The 23,192-nt window shown below is 40.7% G+C and overlaps 2 protein-coding genes across 4 annotated transcripts in view; one reads left to right on the top strand and one right to left on the bottom strand.

The window, feature by feature from the left end:
- LOC126162543 (origin recognition complex subunit 4) overlaps nt 1-11,787 on the bottom strand; it is a 90,445-nt gene extending 78,658 nt beyond the window's left edge. For 2 of the 3 annotated variants that reach the window (XM_049919123.1, XM_049919124.1), the window contains exons 1-3: nt 11,653-11,787; nt 11,294-11,504; nt 2,032-2,206 (exon numbers count right to left, since the gene is read on the bottom strand). In XM_049919123.1, coding sequence (XP_049775080.1) covers nt 2,032-2,206; nt 11,294-11,503 — 385 coding nt within the window. In that variant the 5' untranslated portion in view covers nt 11,504; nt 11,653-11,787. Of the gene's footprint in view, nt 1-2,031; nt 2,207-4,526; nt 4,642-11,293; nt 11,505-11,652 lie in introns of those variants that run through there. The other variant, XM_049919125.1, reaches the window with a different exon arrangement.
- Nucleotides 11,788-11,873: 86 nt separating this feature from the next.
- Nucleotides 11,874-23,192, top strand: part of LOC126162542 (NADPH:adrenodoxin oxidoreductase, mitochondrial) — a 65,229-nt gene continuing 53,910 nt past the window's right edge. The window contains exons 1-3 of the mRNA XM_049919122.1: nt 11,874-12,012; nt 12,449-12,590; nt 12,678-12,896. Coding sequence (XP_049775079.1) covers nt 12,002-12,012; nt 12,449-12,590; nt 12,678-12,896 — 372 coding nt within the window. The 5' untranslated portion in view covers nt 11,874-12,001. The remainder of the gene's footprint in view (nt 12,013-12,448; nt 12,591-12,677; nt 12,897-23,192) is intronic.

The raw sequence follows: 23,192 nt of genomic DNA, 5'->3' as shown, positions 1-23,192 counted from the left end.
TTCCATCCCTTGTAATTGTCACCACTGTAAAATCTGCTCCATTCACCAACGAAATGCCACCTACTCCAGTTTATCACTAGTAAATCTTGGTGGTGGTGGAAATGGTGTGCGTGTGTGTGTGTGTGTGTGTGTGTGTGTGTGTGTGTATGGAGGGGGGGGGGGGGGGCATGCAGCATCCATCAAAAAGCCAGGAATCCCCTATTACTTCGTTGCAGCTTGCCACTGTGGTCATTACAGGCAGCGAATGTGAGGCTGCAGTATTCCATGGTCATCTGTGTGAGTATTGTCCAGCAGTGCTGACAGAGCACAGTGTATGCCGAGCAGTGGCGCATTACACAAATGCTGCTACTTGTGACAACTCTGTGTTCTAGCGGCTATGGTTGGCTGTAACTGAATGTGCAGCATGAGGCTGGCCATCAGCAGTGGCAGGTGACATAATGGCTAAGAGCCACTGACTTGCACTGACGGCCAGCGTGCTGCTTCCAGAGGCTGAGTGGACCCAGTGTGGTTGCTCTAGCTCTGCACTCGATGATCTCAGGGCAGGCTGCCCTGACACATTCCAACTGTGGTCCCAGAACAGCATTCTGGATGATGCCCCAAATGTCACAGCCCCTGTGCAGCTACAGCTGTGATACTAACACACGTGGCTTTAATACAAAATGGTTAAGTATTTATATACTTGCAGGCTGTGATTGCTTGCTAAACACTTCCACAGCTGCCGGTGTGGAAAGGCTTCCACTTTGTTCTGCTTAGGCACTGCTGTGTCATCTGTTCCCACACCTTGCCAGACAGGTTCGCCTCACAAGATTATGAAGGCTGTGTTATATTTTGTAAGGCATAGCCTCAACACTCACCTTTGGCTGCTGCTGCTTCAATCTACTTCCTACTTTGTGCATTTCTGAACATACATGGCGGTGCACTACACAAGGCAGAGCAACATGCGATATTACGCATGTTGTTTATCAACTAACTTATGTCCACCAAACAGATTTTTATATAGTAATCACAATTAAACTGGCCAAGTGCTTGAATGGGCATAGTAGAAATGTCCGCTTGGTGACACCCAGTACTCAGTTACTGAATATGCTCTACAAAAGACTGTTCCAAACCTGTCCCATGGGGCAAGGCCACCTCCAAGTGCCCCTCAACCTGCTAGGGGGCAAGTACTGATAGTATAGGCTACCACCAAGCAGACCCATTGCACGTGTTTCACACATGTGCAAGCCATTTGGCTGAGGCAGTATAATCTCACAGGCTATGGCCTTGCTGCCTAACTGCTCACATACCAACTTTTTATCCACCATTGCTAACCTATGGCCACAGGTATACACTCAAACTAGAACAGCCTGCTCTACAGCATGACTCCAGGAACCTGAATGCCTATTACATTACACAGGGATGTGGCTCTCCCCCCCCCCCCTTTCCCCCACCATTAATGCTAGTTTTCTGGAACTCCGGAATTGGGAACTTGGTCACCAACACATCTTTGCATCCCTACAATGGACTCTGTTAAAATACAATCAGTCCCTCCCCTCTTTTCTTACTATTATTGTATATTTTTATTATAAGGTTTATATTTTATATTTATGTCTGACTCAGTTACTATCTTTACTGCATTTTACTCTTTTGTCTCACTCTCCCCTCACCCATCCCCAATTATATCAAATCATTTTCAACCCATCTCTTTTTCTCCCTGTGTCTGAACTGCACTATTTGATTCATTTTCTCTTCCTCTTAATCCATCTTTACCTCCCACTCTATTATCATCTCTTAAATGCAGCTGGCCCAGTGCTTGTCAATGTACTCTCTATCTCACTACCTAGTCTCTCTGAAGCAAACCCTATTATCTTTCTCAACCTCTATCCTCACTACAGGTGGGTCCCTATCTTCCTAGGATCTGAGTGACTTGTCCTTTCTTTTCAACCTCACCTAATTGATCAGCAATTCTGTCACATAATATAATAGTTTTCTAGGCCGACTATTCCTTTTGATATGATTATTTATGAATATATACAAAACATACACACTGACCTGCAGCTGATCTAAATTCTCTATTTCCAACCAATGATTCCGCATGGAGTTGTCTGGTAATATCCTTCAGTGAAAGTCGTTCATCCGAGTGAATAAAACCATTGAGTTCCACCATCAACGCTGCTCCTGTAAATGATGGTTCTTCTAGGAGCTCCTTTATAACGGTATGCACTAACTGGAAAAAAAAAAAAAAAGCTGAACATTTTGTGAGAACATCGAAGTTAAAATGTATCACAATTTGGAATGTTAACTGACTCCTGAATTTTTGGAATTAGATTTCTCTTACAGAAAACGTGAAGACAGAAAGGATGGTTGACTAAAGGTGAAAACACTGTGGGAATCAAAATTGGCATATAACAGTTCTAAGGTGATAGTGAAAACAAGGCAAGGGAATGAAATCGAAAAAATGCAAGTTCTGGAGAGATACAACTGTACGTCAGACATTGGTGGCTTTCTGACAAATATAAATGAGAATTACAGAAATTAAGAAAATGAGAAAAAGTGTATAGCAGAAGATCCACGTAAAGCAAGAAAAAAGATCTGAACGATGGACAATTTGGATTACACCACTGAACCACTTCACTGACATACTGTGAATACCAGTCCCAGAAAGAGAACAGAGTTCCTCAAGGAATTTTTCTTGACTAAATTCTTCATGGAGTTCTCGCGACATCAGGTTGTCAACATTGATGAACTTTCAATGACTTCCTTTATCAGCATCGTCAGGAGATATTACAATAGGCTGTTACGTACATTAGTTAGACAAATTATATAATGAGTATCTCCATATTTACAATATCATTAATGAACATACAGAAGAAGTATTTGACAACAAAAGCCAAAACAAGAACTCCTTATCGATGGTGACTGTTTTAACTACAACACGTGGAAGAAGTTAGGCCCAGAGAAGATATCACCAGAATCAGAAACACTTGAACCATGCAGGAAATTAGAGTATAATGCAGTGTCAGTTTATATCAACTAAGAGGAAAAAAAGATGAAAAACAAAAATAATGCTCCCATAAGAATTTTTTTTTTAGGATTTATCTGAATATGTTGACTTACTCTAATCTAAATGTTTTATTTATGCTTAACACTGTCTTGGTACTGAGATGTTAATTCTAACACAAAGGGAGGAGCATACAGCCAATTAATCTGACCTGATAATATTAGACACAAGTTGCTAATCAGTGAAATCCAGTATTTTCAATTCTTTGGACTGAAGGCAGACAATGAGCTCTCTTGGATGCATCACATTCAGGACCTTGTGCAAAAACAGAATGTTTCTATCTTAAAATAAATTCCACTATTTCACATATTTCCACTCTATTATATTTTGTAGTAGCCACCTCATTTTGGGACTACTCTGTGTATTCATAAACAATACTAGCATACAAAAAAATGGTAAAGTTACTTCATGAACTTTGTGCAGACTGCTGTTCATGCATCATAAAATTATAGTTCTTTCATCCCTGTAAATCTATGTTCTAATAGGTTTTGTGGTAAATAAAATGGACTCATTCAAGAGGAACTGCCACTTTCTCTCTGTGATCAGTAGACATAAAATGATTTGCATCCTAATAATACCTCTTTATTCAACGTAAGGCCACCAGACCTACAACAAAATTGTGGCTCACTGGATTTTTCAGCGAGATTCTGAGAGCTGGAAAACAGGCTTTTCAAACAGGCTAAAATAATTGCCATCCTAAACCAGGCAAAGACAGAACTAATGCTTCTCACTAGCGACCAGTATCACTGCTCAGCATGATGTACAAACTACGAGAAAGGCTTCTTCTAAATTGCATTCAAGAGGTCATTGATCAAATCACCCCTGTCAAAACATGATGAATTTAGGAAACATCAGAGCTTCTGCGACCCAAGTCTTAACATTGACAGCTTAACTAGAAGCTGGATTTCAGGGAGATCTCAAATCAGCTGTAGTTTTCATGGATCTTATGGCAACTTATGACACTGTGCGGAGAGGGATTGATGTTGAAGTTCACTGAAATCATCCCATGCCAAAAGCTGGCATTTATAATTAACAACATGCTTTCTGACAGGTGCTTTAAGGTGTTCCTAAACAGACAAGCTAGCAGATAGAGAATTACAAATAACGGCCTGCCTCAGGGATCAGTTCTCATCCCCCCCCCACCCCCCCCATCTTGTTTAACCTGCGTATCCACGAAATGTCAGACACAGACTCCATGAAAATCTGGTACCCAGCATTAGTCTTCCAGAATAAAGAGGTGATGCACTGTGAGAGTATGCTGACCTGGTGAAATTAAAAGATTTCTTCCATAAATAGAGGCTTCAGCCTAACTCAAATAACACTGAGGTTACTGCATTCCACCTAAGTAATAAAGAAGTCAAAAAGAAGCTACAAGTGCCTTTCAGTGGAATCAAAGTACCACATAACTACATTCCAATATATCAAGGAATCACACTGGATTTTTCCTTGAATTCAAACAGTGCATCAAGTTATGTAAGAAACTTACCTCAAGACTAAATCTACTAGGTACAAAATTGATGGAAGCCGCTGGGGTGCGGACGCCAATACTCCACATTCTGCTGCACTTGCTCTTGTGTATTCTGCCGCAGAATATTGTGCTCCTGCGAGGGAAAACAGTGCCCACACAACAAAGATTGATATGCAGCATAATGAAGTCATGAGTGTTATGACTGGTACTGTCAGATGTACTCCCAGTCAGTGGTTGACTGTCTTAGCTAATATTGTTCTGCATGATCTAAGGAGGAAAGCAGCTAAGATAAACTTCCTCAAAAATATTACTTATCATAATAACTCTCCCTTCTATGATAACCTACAAGAGCCACCAAGAACTCATCTGAAATCATGCAAACTGCCCTGGGTTGATTTGGAATGTATCAGTTCTTTTGACGTGACCTCCAAATGGTGACAACACTGGAATGGACATCCACCCAACAACATTCACTTGGTTCAAGATCCAACAAAGAAGGACGAGAGATTCGAAGTACCATGCCAAATCTGGCCAAGGCTGAAGTACATTAGGACTAGCCAAGGAAGAAGTGGAGTTTGCACTTATCTGCTGACTGTGACTGCACAGCAGAGGAACAAACAATACGTGACATCGTTAAGGAATGTCCACTTTGAGCAATTAACATTGATCTGAGCACTTTATAACTATCAACTCAAACTGCTCGACTGAGTTTCACATTTGGACATTTCAATTTGATTGCAGATATGTTTGTATACTTGTGAAATCATGCAATACACAACAAATAAACCAACACACAGAAAAAGGGACACTATTGAAAAGGTTTAGTTTCAATAAGCTTCCATCAGAACTGAAAAATTTGAATGATAAAATTAGAATTTTCAAATATAATTTGAAAGGTTTCCTTGTGGCACATTATATACAGGAATTTTTCAGTCATTTAGTGGCTTGCACCGTAATATTTTGCTTAGTGTGGAGCAGTGGTTCCCAAGCTGGGGTAATTTTACCCCCTGAGGGATAAAATGAACTTTTCTGAGGGGTAAAAAATAAATGATTCAATTCTGTTTCAGTCACAAAACTAAATTATTTTCAAAAGATGATTACTGTTATCACAATTTTGTAAAAATCTAATGCTGATTATGTAAGTTATCAATAATTAGTTTCTTTCAATTACTAGCATTAATACAGTGGAGATTATAGGTTCCTCACACAGTTCACCCTCTACACACGTATGTTGTGCTTTATATATGATGCTAAAAGTGAGACATGTTATGTAATGTATGCTACATATCTCAAGAAAATGTCTTCATTCCAAGCTGTGGATAGTAACTGCAATAGTCCAGAAATTGCTTCATTATCACTTTGAGGCAGGTAAATGAATTAACTGACAGCACAACACAGCAGTAACTACATTATTATTAGAGTGGTTAGACCCTCAGCATTAACAGCCCAAAGTCATTCAATTTCTGCCAGTTCAGAAGTAAGGAGTGCAGCAATCAATTGATTTAAAACAGTAAGTATAGCAAGAACATCTGAACAGGTTTGTTTTTAAATGGGGTTACAGTGTGCAGTTCAAGCAAGCGCCGGAATGGAGAGGAGTAATGCGGGGGAAGTATGTTTTGTAACAAGTGTCTACCCCCACGGATAGTTAGCTTTCTTATTTGAGAAGGAGTTATGGATTGGACTTGCAACAATGCACCACAAATTCCTTCACCATTCATTCTAACCCCCACCCCCACCCCCCACCCACAAACACACACGCACAATTTTAATACACTTTTTGATAATTTTAAAAATAAAATATAAAATGTTCCAAGAAATGTCTTCCATTCTACAGTTAAGTTGGGTGTTAATGTGTGAGAGAGGGGTACTAGCTAATGACTGACTGCACTCAGAGGTAATGGTCTAAGAAAAGACGGGAACCACTGGTGTGGGGCCTTGCATTGTAGTATTATTTACTGTATATATAATTGTAAATATTTTTGTGAATTTTTAATGTATTTTGTTTTGAATTTTATCAGTTTTTGTTACATTATTTACAGAACCACTCCATGACCAAACAGCACTGGCTCACATGATCCCAAGGAACCTGATAAATTAGGTAATGTCACGGTGTAAAATACTGATTGGCACTGCTAAGGGTTAGTGTGCTGACAGTTCTTATTTTTACTGTAACACATATATAATGACTTTTTGTCATCTCTGACAAAATGTTTGCTTCGATGGAATGTAAAATGCATTTCTTTATCTCTGTAACTCTGTTGCGCAGTCGTATGGAGAAAAGTCTACAAAAGCAACATCTAGAACATACTAAAATACAAGTAAATAAAATTTCCCCAATGTTACAAAGACTAACTTTAACATGTTAAGCTGTTGTACGAATGTTGCTCGCACGCTAGCAGTAAACACTATCCTTTAGAATAGGCATACGTAACGAGCCAAATTAAACCACTAATACCTGAAGATGATGTGCGCATGGTGTATTTTTCATACTTCAATGCTACAATGAGCTATAGTATAGAAATCTTGGGCCACTCAACTGAGGTAATTAAAATATTCAAATTACAAAAGAGAGCAATTAGAATAATAGGAAACAAAAGATCAAGAGATAGTTGCAAGCCTCTTTTCAAAAAATATAGTATTCTAACCTTCTACAGCTTGTATATATATAAAATTCTGCTCCTTGCTTGGGATCATACAGACAAATCCGACAAAAATTAAGATGTACACCACCACCACACCAGAAACACCAAGAAATTAAGAATTCCGCAGCATAACACAACTCAATATGAGAGAAGCAGTGATTACATGGCAGTAAAGTTGTACAACTCTTTACCACCACACATCACTAATGCCAAATCAAAGGATAAGTTTAAACAGTCAATCAAACGACTGCTATTAGAAACCCCTTTATATTCAATCAGAGAATTTCTCATCATCATCATCATTTAAGACTGATTATGCCTTTCAGCGTTCAGTCTGGAGCATAGCCCCCTTATAAAATTCCTCCATGATCCCCTATTCAGTGCTAACATTGGTGCCTCTTCTGATATTAAACCTATTACTTCAAAATCATTCTTGACCAAATCCAGGTACCTTCTCCTTGGTCTGCCCCAACTCCTCCTACCCTCTACTGCTGAACCCATGAGTCTCTTGGGTAACCCTGCTTCTCCCATGCGTGTAACATGACCCCACCATCTAAGCCTGTTCGCCCTGACTGCTACATCTATAGAGTTCATTCCCAGTTTTTCTTTGATTTCCTCATTGTGGACGCCCTCCTGCCATTGTTCCCATCTACTAGTACCTGCAATCATCCTAGCTACTTTCATATCCGTAACCTCAACCTTGTTGATAAGGTAACCTGAATCCACCCAGCTTTCACTCCCATACAACAAAGTTGGTCGAAAGATTGAACGGTGCACAGATAACTTAGTCTTGGTACTGACTTCCTTCTTGCAGAAGAGAGTAGATCGTAGCTGAGCGCTCACTGCATTAGCTTTGCTACACCTCGCTTCCAGTTCTTTCACTATGTTGCCATCCTGTGAGAATATGCATCCTAAGTACTTGAAACCGTCCACCTGTTCTAACTTTGTTCCTCCTATTTGGCACTCAATCCGTTTATATTTCTTTCCCATTGACATTACTTTCATTTTGGAGATGCTAATCTTCATACCATAGTCCTTACATTTCTGATCTAGCTCTGAAATATTACTTTGCAAACTTTCAATTGAATTTGCCATCACAACTAAGTCATCCGCATATGCAAGACTGCTTATTTTGTGTTCACATATCTTAATCTCACCCAGCCAGTCTATTGTTTTCAACATATGATCCATAAATAATATGAACAACAGTGGAGACAGGTTGCAGCCTTGTCTTACCCCTGAAACTACTCTGAACCATGAACTCAATTTACCGTCAACTCTAACTGCTGCCTGACTATCCATGTAAAGACCTTTAATTGCTCGCAAAAGTTTGCCTCCTATTCCATAATCTCGTAGAACAGACAATAACTTCCTCCCAGGAACCCGGTCATATGCCTTTTCTAGATCTATAAAGCATAGATACAATTCCCTGTTCCACTCATAACACTTCTCCATTACTTGCCGTAAGCTAAAGATCTGGTCCTGACAACTTCTAAGAGGCCTAAACCTACACTGATTTTCATCCAATTGGTCCTCAACTAATACTCGCACTTTCCTTTCAACAATACCTGAGAAGATTTTACCCACTACAGTGATTAAAGAGATACCTCTGTAGTTGTTACAATCTTTTCTGTTTCCATGTTTAAAGATTGGTGTGATTACTGCTTTTGTCCAGTCTGATGGAACCTGTCCCGACTCCCAGGCCATTTCAATTATCCTGTGTAGCCATTTGAGACCTGACATTCCACTGTATTTCATGAGTTCCGACTTAATTTCATCCACCCCAGCTGCTTTATTGCACTGCAATCTATTGGCCATTTTCTCCACTTCCTCAAATGTGATTCTATTTCCATCATCATTCCTATCCCATTCTACCTCAAAATCTGAAACATTACTGATCGTATTTTCACCTACATTGAGCATCTCTTCAAAATATTCCCTCCATATGCCCAAGGCATCCACAGGATTCACCAGCAGTTTTCCTGACCTGTCCAAAATACTTGTCATTTCCTTCTTACCTCCCTTTCGAAGATTGCTAATTACACTCCAGAATGGTTTTCCAGCAGCTTGACACATGGTCTCCAACCTGTTTCCAAAGTCTTCCCAAGATTTCTTCTTGGATGCTGCAATTATCTGTTTGGCTTTGTTTCTTTCTTCAACATAACTTTCTCTGTCTACCTGGGTTCTGGTATGTAGCCATTTTTGATACGCCTTCTTTTTCCTTTTACAGGCTTCCTTGACTGTATCATTCCACCAAGCTGTTTGCTTCTTCCTACTTTTACACACTACTGTTCCAAGACATTCTTTAGCCACTTATAGTACTGTGTCCCTGTACCTTGTCCATTCCTTTTCCAAAGACTGTAATTGACTACATTCAACTAACTGGTACCTTTCTGAGATCGCTGTTATGTACTTGTGCCTGATTTCCTTATCCCGAAGTTTCTCCACTCTTGTCCCCCTACATATGGACCTGACCTCCTGCAATTTCGGCCTCACAATCCCAATTTCACTGCAGATTAAATAATGATCAGTGTCATCAAAGAATCCCCTGAATACACATGTGTCCCTAACAGCCTTCCTGAATTCCTGATCTGTTGTTATATAGTCAATGACAGATCTGGTTCCCCTACCTTCCCAAGTATACCGGTTTAAAAAAGGAGTTTGTGATTACTAAGCCCATACTGGCACAGAAATCCAAGAGTTGTTTCCCATTCCTGTTGGCCTCCATATAATCTCCAAATTTACCCATAACCTTTTCATACCCTTCTGTTCGATTTCCAATCCTGGCGTTAAAATCACCCATGAGCAGAACACTGTCCTTGTCCTTTACTCTAACAACTACATCACTGAGTGCCTCATAAAAACTATACATCTTATCTTGATCTGTCCCTTCACAATGTGAATATACTGACACAATCCTAATTTTCTTGCTAGACACTGTCAAATCTATCCACATCAGTTGTTCGTTTACATACCTTATTGCAACTACGCTGGGTTCCATTTCTTTCCTGATGTAAAGCCCTACACCCCATTGTGCTATTCCTGCTTTGACTCCTGACAGGTAGACCTAGTATTCTCCCACTTTATCTTCTTTCTCACTCCTTACCCGAATGTCATTAACAGCTAAAACGTCCAGCCCCATCTTACTGGCAGCCTCTGCCAGCTGTACTTTCTTCCCAGAGTAGCCCCCATTGATATTAATAGCTCCCCATCTCATTACCATTTGTTTGCCAAGTCGTATCTTAGGAGTCCCTGGTTTGTCAGTTAGAGGTGGGACTCCGTCACCTCCAAAGGTCCGAGGCATTTTGCTCTGATTATTGCCAGCATCATATTTAAAGTACCAGGGAAGCAGGTTGCTAGCCTTACTTGCCCCGAGTCCCATTGGGTTTTAACCCTAACGGCTGAGGGACTAACCGGTGGATTTAGTAGTCTTTGCCGTATGAGCACAAAGGTGACCACGACTCAGAATATGTCGAAGATGCCCAGCCTTATTCCAAAGTAACTGGTATCCCGACTGTCGGGACCACTTACTTGGCCACTCATACATTGCCCGTGGTTCATGAACTAGGACATGACTACAGGAAACCACACCATGAATTTCTTTCAAATGAAAATGACTGAAGCAAACAGACATAGTAATACAGGTATAGAGAAAAAGTAAAATGTGTTAACTTCTTAATAGCATTGTTTTATCTAAAGATTTTGTTTATATACAGTATTATTGCTGTTAAATTTTTTTATGAATGTAAACAAACAGGGATCTAGAATATGTATGTGCTATGTGACTAGATTATACCATATTTATAAAATGATGGACCCATAGCATAGAATTATTGCAATTAAATGTTCTGTAATTTAGGTATATAGATTATGTATGCCTCATAAATTCTATTCAGTTTACAGTGTTTAAAATTTTGTAACTATGATGTTAATTTCCAGAAATGTCGTGGCTGAAATGTATTAGTTATCTTAGCAAAACTATAGTTAGAATCAGTAAATGTAATGTATTTTATTGGAAAACTGACAAAGCAAATATGTACTTGGACTTACTCCATAGATGTACATCATATTTTTATGGGTCTATGGAATGAATAATTAATCTAATCTAATAAGCTGCTAAATAAATAAATAAAAAGGGCTTACATTTGATTTCCCGCTGCCTCTGGGCCCAACCAACAACAGTGAATCGCTGTCACCCGTTTCCACAGTTCTCTTGAACAAATCGGCTACCTGTTTGTGAGCAGCTTCATAATATTCCTGTGGGACGTACGAATGCAGTATTTTCTGCTTAATAAAATTTCTTGCAATGTGGAAATTTCTTCCGTCATTTTTTGTTTTACGTTGACCTGACATGCTGCGAGCACATAACCTATATATTAAAATATCTAGTACTAGGCCTAGTATAAGTAGCACAATATTATATCATGTCGAACACAAGGGGATAAATGTAAATTAACAATGGAAAAATGAATTATTTTTATAATTAATGGCCCAAAACATACTTCAATTGCCTGCGGTATTCACTGTATTATTCGAACGACTTGCTCGTTCCCGCCCATAGCGACAGAAGCAGGCAAGCGTGCTGCAACAAAACAGTGAAGTCGACTGGTGAGAGAAAGAAATGCTTATCTGCTGTACACTGTACAGTGCTGACAGTGTGCAGGCAGCTGCGAGTTTTCGTATATGCCAATGAAAAGTGTTTTTAGGAAAGCAGTACGATATTTTACATCGGATTGCCCTGTAGTACTGCAGTTGGTGTAGTTTCAATGAGCACACAAAGGATACAGATAAGAAATAGTGTTTAATAAGAGGAAACATCCAGTTCTTGACAAACTGAGAGAAGCCTCAGAAATGTCATTTTTGTAAGATTTTTTCTCAAATTCAACAAATATTCATTATTTGAGTAGGCATATAAGCAGACCATAACGTAATATTTGCCATTAATGCGCAATGAGAACTATAAAGTAAGTTTAATCCTAGGGCCGAAATACGTTGGTACATAGGTCTAAAGCGCTAATATTTGTCTGCGATTAATATTGCTAAATGTTCTGCATGCAGCCGTAAAAAAGAAAAAAAACTTTGGTCACATAATCACCTTGTACATATGACAATTTCTACACCGATATTATTGAGTAAAATCTATCAAGCTAAACCGATCAATTTTAGTACAAATTCGTCGTATACGCCTCCAGTATAATAAGCCCACATAATATTTTGCCGTTTACATACTGTATATATATATTGTAGACTGCAACATGTGTTCTGTGGGGGCTAATTTTGTTTCCCATCCCATTCCAGCTGGAAATCATTGTATTCAAAAGTTACCACCTGCTTACACTTAACTAATGCTACTTATTCATCAACACAACACACAATTCCTAAAGTGTGTGTTGTTGGCAGTGGCCCAGCGGGTTTTTACGCAACCCAACAAATCATTAAAGTAATCTTCCAATTGAATACCAGTACCATAAATTTTAATTCAGTCTCTAGTGAACATGGATGAGGTGACAATGTTATTAATTTTCAGGCAGTTCCTGCCGTGCAGGTGGATATTTTGGAACGCCTCCCAGTTCCATTTGGTCTAGTGAGATATGGTGTAGCACCAGATCACCCAGAAGTTAAAAATGTGATCAACACATTCACAAAAACTGCACAATCTCCACAAGTAAAATTTGTTGGTAATATATGTCTGGGAAAAGATATCTCATTGGAAGACCTGATGCAATCTTACCATGCCGTCTTACTTGTGAGTAAATCATCTTTAAAAGTAAACAAAATTATGTATACAGTTTCATTTTAAGAGCAGTTTGGTGACATTATGTGGGTACCAGTACTTCCTTTCGCATGGTTGCAATTATGCTCATCTTAAAATACAGTTAATGAAGTACATGACCATCAGTCATAATTGAATTGTATAAAGTTTGCAAAGTATGTACTTATATATTCTTCCACCACCTAATAAACTAAATAATTCTCTCTCTCTCTCTCTCTGTCTCTCTCTCTCTCTCTCTCTATCTATCTATCTATCTGTCTATCAATCTATCTCTTTCCCCCCTCTCCCTCCCTCCCCCTCCCTCCATCTCCCTCTCCTGGCTCCAAATTCTTGTTAAATGAAAAATTGTGTTGAAAGAAGTACAGGGCAGGATGCAGCACTTATCAGACATATGTATTGCAATCCTCATTAACATATAGTGTGTAGAGTTGGAACTTTCTAGCAGATTAAAATTGTGTGCTGGACCTTTGCCTTTCATGGAAAAGTGCTCCACTGACTTAGCTGTCTAAGCACAACTTGTGACCCACCCTAACTGCTTTACTTCTGCCACTACCACATGCCTGCCTTCCAAACTCCACAGAAGTTCTCCCACATACCTTGCAGGACTAGAACTTCCCTTTCAAACTTCACAGAAGTTCTGCTGCATTAATTGTGGGCCTAGCACTCTTACCAAACTTCACAGAAGTCCTCCTGCATACCTTGCAGGACTAGCAGATAGGTACTGCTGAAGTAAAGCTGTGGAGGCAGATTGTAAGTCGTGCTTTGATGGCTCACTCGATGGAGCACTTGCCCATGAAAGCAAAGGTCACAGGTTTAGGTCCACTCTAGTGCACAGTTTTAAACTGCCAGGAAGCTTCAAATCAGTCAAAATAGACAGGGGGATCCAGAACAAACATCTGTTTAAAACATATTTGGATCCATTCCTAAAACATAATGCTTATTAATGCCTTTTTTTAACTTCAAGAAGAGCAATAAGAGAAAAAGTACTGAATGGATTATCAAAAACTGCAGACAATGTAAAACTAAAAAGGTCGATTTTGCCTTGCAATTTGTTTACTTGAATACAATAAAACATCTTTTTTATATATATATACTTAATGTATATCTTTATATGTATGATGCAGTAAAATGTTTCAGGTGTCAGATGTATCATCATTCCACATTATAAAGTAAGTTTCTGAGAAGTGTAGTATAATACAGTAGCACATGTACAACCATAGATGAGTGGTAGGTAACCATTATACTAGGGGAGAGCCAGTAATACAAATTATTTGGTAATATAGTAGTATCACACTATTTTGCTGCACTCTGGAAAAGGTCAGAAATAAGTCATACTACCTCAATTCATCACTGATCAGGTCTATTATTGTTTGTTTTTACAATTATTCATATGAAGATCCAAGTGCAAATGAAAATGTTATTGCATCCAAATGTAAGTTACAGAACAAGGTGATGCAATGGCAAGCAGATTATGGTTACATTTGGGAGTAACAGGGTTAAAATCCACATCCAATCATACAGATTTAGATTTTCAGTGGCTTTTCTAATTCAATTTCTGGGACTGATGATTTGTAATGGCTGTGGCTGGTATCCATCCCCCACTTGAGTTTGTGATTTCTGTCTAATGACACCATCACTGACAGAGTGTTCATCTCTAATCTTTCTTCATTGCAAACCTTAATGGCAGCATTTCATAATTCACCAATACTACCTATCTCTCTCCCTAGCACACACCATTAAAGAAATAATCTGTTCCATGGTAAAATTATGTTTTTTCTGCTCAAGAGGAGAAAGTTGCGGGTAGCTAGAATTCAAGAAGGAAGCAACCAAAATAAAATCTTCATGACTGTTGACACTTAAACAATCCATGAAACCGATGGACTGACCTGTGCTTACTTCTAGGAGCATTAGCTTCCAGTACAGTTACTATAAACACACAAGAATATATATATAGATAACAGAACTACTAGCATTTCTGACCACAGTTTTATTCTCCAGGAAGGAGAGAGGAATTCATGGAGGGAGAGAGACAGATAAGAGAAGCAGTTCATTTGTGCCTTCTCCATTTTCCTCTAAGGAATTTCACTTTCCTGCCTGAAGTAGGAACGTGTGCTTGTATATTTTTTTAAGTGTTCTGTTAGCTATGCTAAGAATTGCACCGGCTGAGAGTAGGTGCTGACCAGCCCATCTCTCTTTTTGTGAATTTTAAATTTAATGTTGTACTGTTAGAAAATTTCAGATAGAATATAATTTTCATATCAGGATAAATCAATACTCATGTAACAGGGGCACTGCTGAGCTTCTGACACTACTCTCTGAATGGCGGAGTAGCAATCTAGGCTCAGGTGGCTTGTAGGGAAGTAGGAGGGGTGAAATGTGACAATGCCAGGAGAGAGGTTAAGAAAGATTGTGGTTCTGGAACATGGTGGTGTATACAGTGAAAGGGCTAGGATTGCTGAGGGATAATTTAGAGAGAAAGGAAGTGAGAAAGAGGGTATAGAGGAGCCAGAGTAGGAAAAAGATGTAACAAAGATTTCAGACAGTGAGCTAAAGTGGAATAGAAAAGTAATAGGGGGAGAAAGAGGTCCAGGAAGTTGGAATGAGTTGGCAACAGGAGGAGATAGTGGAAGGCAGGTGGAGGACAGAGACAAGTGGATATTAAGGCCTGAAGAGTTGCAAGAACAAAGCCTATGCAGCAGGGGAATTTCCCACTTTCCCAATTCAGAAAACAGGTATTTTGGGCAAGAATTCAAAGTGCATGAATTGTGAAGCAACTGCTCAGGTTAACCACATTATGTTGCTCAGCATGTTACGTAACCATATGATTTAGTTGGCCTATTGCCCACCTGGGTAGGCACACGAGTTAATGCAAATGCTTCCATGAGTGGAATTATGTTGGTCCTACATCGAATCTGCCCAGCGGGTTAATGGTGAGAGACTGGTGTGGCAGCCAGCCTCAACACGGTTTTTAGACAGTTTTCCACATCCCACCAGCTGAATTCTGGACTGGTTCCCCTGTTCTGCCTTGGATGCATGCTACACAAACATTTAGAATGCTTTCTCACACTTGCTAACAGAATTTACTCTATATACAGACAGATTGGGTGCACTGCTGCTTCTGTCCTGGGAACTGAATAGAAGACTGATGAAATTAGCTGTTTGGTCTTCTTAAGCACTTCATCAAAATCAGAATCAGTTGGCCTTTTACCACTGTTTAGCAGTGACCACCTGGCTGGATAGCTAATTCACAGCCATTGGTTGCAGGAAAGTTGTCAGATGATGTGATAACCTAAATGTCAAAGGGCCATTCCTTTGTGGCTATTCAACAAGTGAGCAAGGAGTGTTAGCTGTGCATGGGGATAAAGCTGGAGAGATCTGTTTCTGGACAAAGCAGAGCAGAAAGTTTTAGCATGCAAATGCCTGAGTGAGGGCTCCTCGTCACTCCAAACACAGTGTCCACATTTGCTGAAGCTTATGAGTGGAACATTTAGTCACAGGTGAAGAGTAGGTGACCTTTGATATCAACATACTGGTTAGCCTTAGCTTATCCATCGCTGACCATACCACTGCATTAATTAGCGATAAAATGTAATGTAGAGATAAAATGTGCTAATCCTGTGTTATATATGTACCAAATGAGTCTAGTGTTGCTCAAGGTGAACATCCTCAAGCAATCCTGTAAGATAACGTAGTGCTTTAATCATAAAGAGGTCAGTTCATACTACACTAGTGGCTGGGAAATATGTATACTCTCACAATAAAATTGATAGTTCTTCAAAAATCATATAAATAAACAATTACAACTCATTTCTTCTTGTAAACACTTGTCACCTAAATGATGTAAACTAACTAGGTACCACCTCTTTAAGAAAGCCACAGTGAGCCCAAGGAGAGCAATGTGAGAAAGTGTTCAATTCAAATGTAAAATTTTGCCATCTAATCTGGGAAAAAAGATACCCTGAAATGTTGTGGTTGTACGTAAAGTCAGTAAATGGATGGAAATAATCTAATTAGTCATAAGTGACCATACTGACACTGAAACAAAATACTGAATTCAGTCTTCAGAAATTTTGTCTATGTTTCCATCCTTCAACCATTGACCGAACATCGAAATTGCAGATATTTATATAATGATCATGAAACAGAAAATCAACTAAAAGCACCAAGAGTGGAAAGGCATCTGGATTAGATAAGATACTTGTGAATTCTACAGAGATTGTATGAAAGAATCTGCTTCCCTTCTAGCAGCAGTTTCATTTAGGTTGCTGGAGCAATGAAGGGTATCAAGGAGTTATAAAAAGTGCAGATCATTTATGTTTTCAAGATGGGTTTTTGAACAAATGCACACAATTGTAGCCTCATATCGGTTCTGTCAAACTATAGCAAAATTATGAAATGTGTTTTATGCCCATGCATTACGACATTTTTGAAGACCGAAAACCTCCACTTTAAAAATCACCATTGATTCTGTAAGTGTGTTCTGTTTGTCAATGAAATCCATTGCATCACAGACAGAAGTGCCCACCTTGATGTGTTCCTTGACTTCCATGATGCATTTGATACATTCCACACAGCTGAGTGAACAAAGTATGAGCTTACCGAGTATTAGACCAAATTTGGAATTGGACTCGAGATTTTCTAGTAAATAGGACTCAACACATCATTCTTATTGGAATAAAATTAGCAGATGTAAGGGCAGTTTCAGGGATTCTTCAAGTGACTGTATATAAATAATCTTGTAGATAATGTTAGGAGCTCCACGAGACTCTTCAGAGACCAGGTAGTTGTTCGCAGAAGGTTGCAATGTCAGACATCTAATGAAATGCAGGAAGATCTGCAGGCCTCTGGACTGAAGTGGACCAAATATGGCACACAAACTTCTTGCCCCTAGAGGACCAACGTAGGGTGGTTTATAATGCTCTAGCTCTAATATTTATGGAGTTGCAGACATGTGACATTTTTAAGCCTCTGGCATATAGGCTGCATTGCATGACGTGTATGAACACACTTTGCAACTCTGTTACTGCAACACGCACAACCTATCAACTGCAGCAACACACAGAACATTCAAGTCTGCTGATGACGGTACTGCGAGGCTTTGCTAGCTAAGAGAGTATGTCTCCCACACACGAGCACATGGGACTCCGCTAAGGCATGAGGTGCCTCGAAAACATAAGGGATCATTAGGCAGCAGCACACCCACACCTCCATGCTGGCCTATCATTACATACTTTGTGAAATATATGCAGTGGTATCAGGTTTTCGTGTGGGTGAAATGTCAGAATTATGTTCACATCGTGGTTTAAAATGGTTTCCTGCCAAACCATATGGCACATGTTGTAGGAATGGCCAGGCTAAACTGCCATACTGTGGTCCACCACCAGCCAAATTACATACTTTTACACAACAGGACAAACAACAGTTGAGACATTTCTTATTGCACATATAAAAGTGTAAAGCAGTATTCCAGATGACGACATATTTGGTACAATAGCATCATGTATGCACACTGCAATGGGCATCACTTTCAAGATGTAGAAGCAGATATATCACTGGGTAAGGTCCGTGTTGCTATATCACTGGGTAAGGTTCGTGTTGCCACCTGAAGGCTATGCACCCAATTACCTACAACAGCGTTTCCTAGCCGAGAAGATTCTCAAGGCAAATAGACAATGCAAATGCAATTCTTCTAAGTTGCCTGAGATTGCAGTGGTTATATACACAGATGGCACTTATGTTTGGGACACCATTCTACATTGATGCCGTGCAGGATTACACGTACACACATGAATTGCACTGATTATATGACAGTGTGCTGTACCCCCACATCCCCCCCCACCCCCACCCCACCCCACCCCACCCCACCCACAGAAATGATAGCTCCTTTTTGGCTTCCTGCAAGCTAACCTTTTTCTGATGGGACGAGGCAGTAGCAGGTAATTGCAGTGGTATTCTATGCATACCACCTTATGGTTCACACCTTCATCTCCAGGCACCATATATGGCCCAGTGGTCTACTGGATGCACACAACTGAGTGGGAAAAATGTGGACTACCATACTCTCATAACTTACTGTGGTTGATAAACATAATCCATTCATTCAGTGTTTATGACATCATTTCCACCAAAGTACCAGACCCAACACATAATCCACCATCATACAGGCTGGTCACAAAAGTGATCATATGTAGGTATGCGTGTATGTATGGATAATAACTCGTAACGGGCCTGTTGATTGAAGTCGTCCAAATTTGGTACACAAATCCCCTGTCCCCAGAGGACCAACATAGGGTGGTTTATAACACTCCAGCACTAATATTTACAGAGATACAGACATGCAAGGTCTTTACCAGACCCATACTGTATAGGCTGTCCTGCACAACAGTTGTTCTCTGTATGATTAGTACCAACCCGTCTTTTTTACCTGCTTGCAGGGCAGCCTCCATCTCAGAGGCAAGGAATGGTTTTTCAGCCCCAAATGTGTAGGTTGCCCAGCAGAACAGGCATGTTGTGTTGGAGTAGTATCAGCCTGCTTCACATGGCAGCCTACATGTGATGGGGAAAACGAGGGTTAACAAGCTCTTGGCATATAGCTGTGTACATTACAGATGTGTAGTGGAAGTATGAGGGTGGTTTGAAAAGTTCTTGGAACATGATAGAAAAAAAAGTACTTACATCATTGAAACTTTTTTTTATTTTTCAGTGTAGTCTCCTTGTAGATTAATGCACATGGTCCAATGGTGAGTTTCCCCCAGGCCTGCAAAATAGTTGTCAACTTCAGCTATCAGTTCTTCGTTTGAAGTGAATCTTTGTCCACCAAGAAAAATTTTCAGTTTTGGGAAAAGTTGGAAGTCTGGCAGAGCCATATCAAGTGAATAGGGTGGATGCGGCAACAATTCATACCTTAGTTCATGTAATTTTGCCATGGCGATGGTGCATGTGTGTGTGTGGGCGTGCATTGTTTTGATGGAAGATGACTTCCTGCCTTGCTAAACCTGGTCTTTTTTTCACGTATCTTTTGTTGCAATTTGTCCAGGAGGTTAGCATATCATTCTCCAGTAATTGTTTGTACAGTGGGGAGGCAATCTACAAACAGAATCCCCTTCGCATCCCAGAACACTGATGCCATGATCTTTCCTGCTGAAGGAATTGTCTTTGTTTTCTTTGGTGCTGGGGAATCAGCATGTTTCCACTGCTTTGACTGTTTTTTGTCTTGGGGTGTAGTAGTGCACCCAAGTTTCATCTGTGGTCACAAACTGGAGCAAAAAATTTTGTTCGTTTCTCCTAAAATGAGCAAAACATTGTTCTGATATGTCCATTCTCATGCGCTTTTGATCCAGTGTCAAGAGTCGCAGCACCCATCTTGCAGATAATTTTTTTCATTTCTAATTCTTCAGTTAAAATGTGATATACCCTTTCAGATGACATCTTGCAAGTGTGAGCAATTTCATGCAAATTCAATTGGTGATCATCCATGACCACTTTTGCAATGATTTCTGGAGTAGTGACACATCTTGGCTGACTACTGGATGGATCATCATCTAAGCTGTCCCAACCAAATTTAAATTCATTTGTCCACTTGGCAACAGCTGAATATGAAGGAGCAGAGTCTGCCAGTGTATTCTGGAAATCGGCATGAATGCCCTTTGCTTTCACACCTTTCTTTACGAAGTACTTAATCACTGCTCTAATCTTGATTTTTTCCATCTTCACAAATCACTATGTGGGAACAACGACAGAGCACGTCACCACCACAGCTTCCAAGAGCACTGACGTGGCACGTGTTTACAGGCAACAGTCCAATGAATATCATGTGAACAAGTCATTGCGCTAGTGCTGACCTCTCGTGGTGATTCTGAGAACTTTTCAAACCACCCTTGTAATATCAGCCTGCTTTATTGACATCTTTGGAAGGGGGTTCATGTGCAGATGGGCATGCCTGGGGAAGTTTTAGAAAACAGAGGATGATATGGAGGGAGAGAGAGAGGTAAGAGGGGATGGGTAGGTAGAGAAGGGGCAAAAAAAGGTGTGAAGACAGAGAGGAAAGGGAAATAGAAGATGGACAGAGAGAGTGGGTGGAGGACAAGATGGACAGGAAAGGGAAGGGGATGGACAGAGAGAGATGGGAGAATGAAATGGATGGATAGGGAGGTGAGGAGGTGTTGGTCAGGGAGAGAGGAGAGGAGGAGATGGGCCAAGAGATGTGCACATTATATGTGACATACATGTATGCAGGTGAGGCTTCAGGGAAAAGGCTAGTCTTAATATAAATAAAGTTGAGAATGTGTGTGTACGACTGGGAAATCCTGCCAGGCCCCTGGACCAAAGTGGACGAAATTTGGCACACAAATTTCTTGCCCCAAGAGGACCATCATAGTGGGGTCTACAATGCTCTAGATCTAATATTTACAGAGATAGAGACATGCAACATTTTTAAGCCCCTGGAATATCAGCTGTCCTGCTGGGAATGGTATCCACCTCTTTGCAGGGCAACCTACACAAGTCTCCTTATGTAGAATTGGGTAGGCAACCACAATACATGGATGTATTGCCTCCCCCCAGCGTACGCACAATCGTCCCCATCCTTCTGCAGACAACAGTGTGTGATTTCCAAGTGATGACCATTAGTACATCACAGCAAGTGTGCACTACATGCATTGCTATTACATGTTTGATGATGATGATGTTTGGTTTGTGGGGCGCTCAACTGCGTGGTTATCAGCGCCCGTACAATTACCCAATCTTTACTCATTCCAATTTCGCCACTTTCCTGGATGATGATGAAATGATGAGGACAACACAAACACCCAGTCATCTCGAGGCAGGTGAAAATCCCTGACCCCGCCGGGAATCGAACCCGGGACCCCGTGCTCGGGAAGCGACATTGCTATTACACAGCTGGAGCATGCATCATGTCATTAGGTTGCCAGACATAAGCCAGGCTCCTAGCACAGGTTGTACCGTTGTATCCATCCAGTGTGAAATACCTACATGTTTCCATCCCCTTTATACATACATATAAATGCTATGTTCATTTCATGTCTGGCTAGGATGACATAGTACGCTTTGCAGCATGACAGTATAGTATTAATACATCGTAACGCCAGATGGGCGAGCCTGGGGGAAGGTTGAAATGGTTAGAGGAAATGGAGAGAAAGGGGGCAGGAGGGCATGGGTAGGATGAGAGGGGGCAGAGGTGTATGGAGGAGGAGGAGGAGGAGGAGGGCAGGAGGCGATGGATAGGCAGAGTGGGTGCAGGAGGGGATGTATAGAGATGGAGGGGGAGGAGAAAATGGATGGAGAGAGAGGAGGTGGAGGAGATGGTCAGAGAGAGGAGAGGACGAGATGGACAGAGGAAAAGGGGAGTAGGAGATGGACAGAAAGAAAGGAGGAAAGAGGAGACAGGCTGAGAGGTGAGAAGGGAAGATGGACAGATAAGGAGGCAAGGAGGTGATGGGCAGAGAGGGGGAAGAGGAGATGAACCAAGAGTTATGTGCATTCTATGTGGCGTGCATGTACACAGGTGAAGCCACGCGGAAAAGTCTAATATCAGACTGTAAGTATGTATGTCCAAGATATCGTCACAAACTTCTGGATTGGTTTCAACCAAATTTAGTACATGGGCAGCAAACATCACAGGTGTTAGTAGCACTATGGGGCTTATAACTTCCTAGCTCCAGTAAGAATGGAGATCCAGCAAGCACATTTTAGGCCCCTGATTTATAGGTTATCCTGCACGTGTCCTGTAGGAACATTATCCGCCTGCCTTAACGATGTGCTGTGCAAGTCAGCCTACACATAATGGGTAGGAAATTGTTTTCCAGCCCCCACTGTTAGTCTGCCCTGCATGATAATCATGTTGTTGTGGAGCAGTATTGGCCTGATTCATCGACCTGTTGTGTAGGGGCTTCATGTACAGATGGGCATGGATACGAGGTGGTTAAGATGAAGCAAAGAAGGGGAGGGATAGGTAGAGATTGGGCAGAATAAGAAGGATAGGGATAGAGGGGGCAGGAGGACATTCGTAGGGAGAGGGGGAAGGAGGGAGGGACAAACAGAGGGGGAGAAGCAGATGGATAGGGAGAGGGGGGAGGAGAAGATGCCTGCCCCCCTCCCCCTCCCTATGGAGAGGGGGCAAGAGGAGTGGAACAGGGAGAGGGGGAGGAGGAGATGGATAGGGAGAATGGGGAAGGAGGCAATGGATAGAACACCAAATGAGTCTGAAATGCTTTGCAGAGGGTACTTCCGTTTGTACAATTTGTTAGGGCT

This window comes from Schistocerca cancellata, chromosome 2, assembly GCF_023864275.1.
Source record: "Schistocerca cancellata isolate TAMUIC-IGC-003103 chromosome 2, iqSchCanc2.1, whole genome shotgun sequence".
In the NCBI taxonomy this organism is placed as follows: Eukaryota; Metazoa; Arthropoda; class Insecta; order Orthoptera; family Acrididae; genus Schistocerca; species Schistocerca cancellata.
The sequence above is the reverse complement of the archived record's forward strand: the minus strand, read 5'-3'. Positions and strand labels throughout refer to the sequence as shown.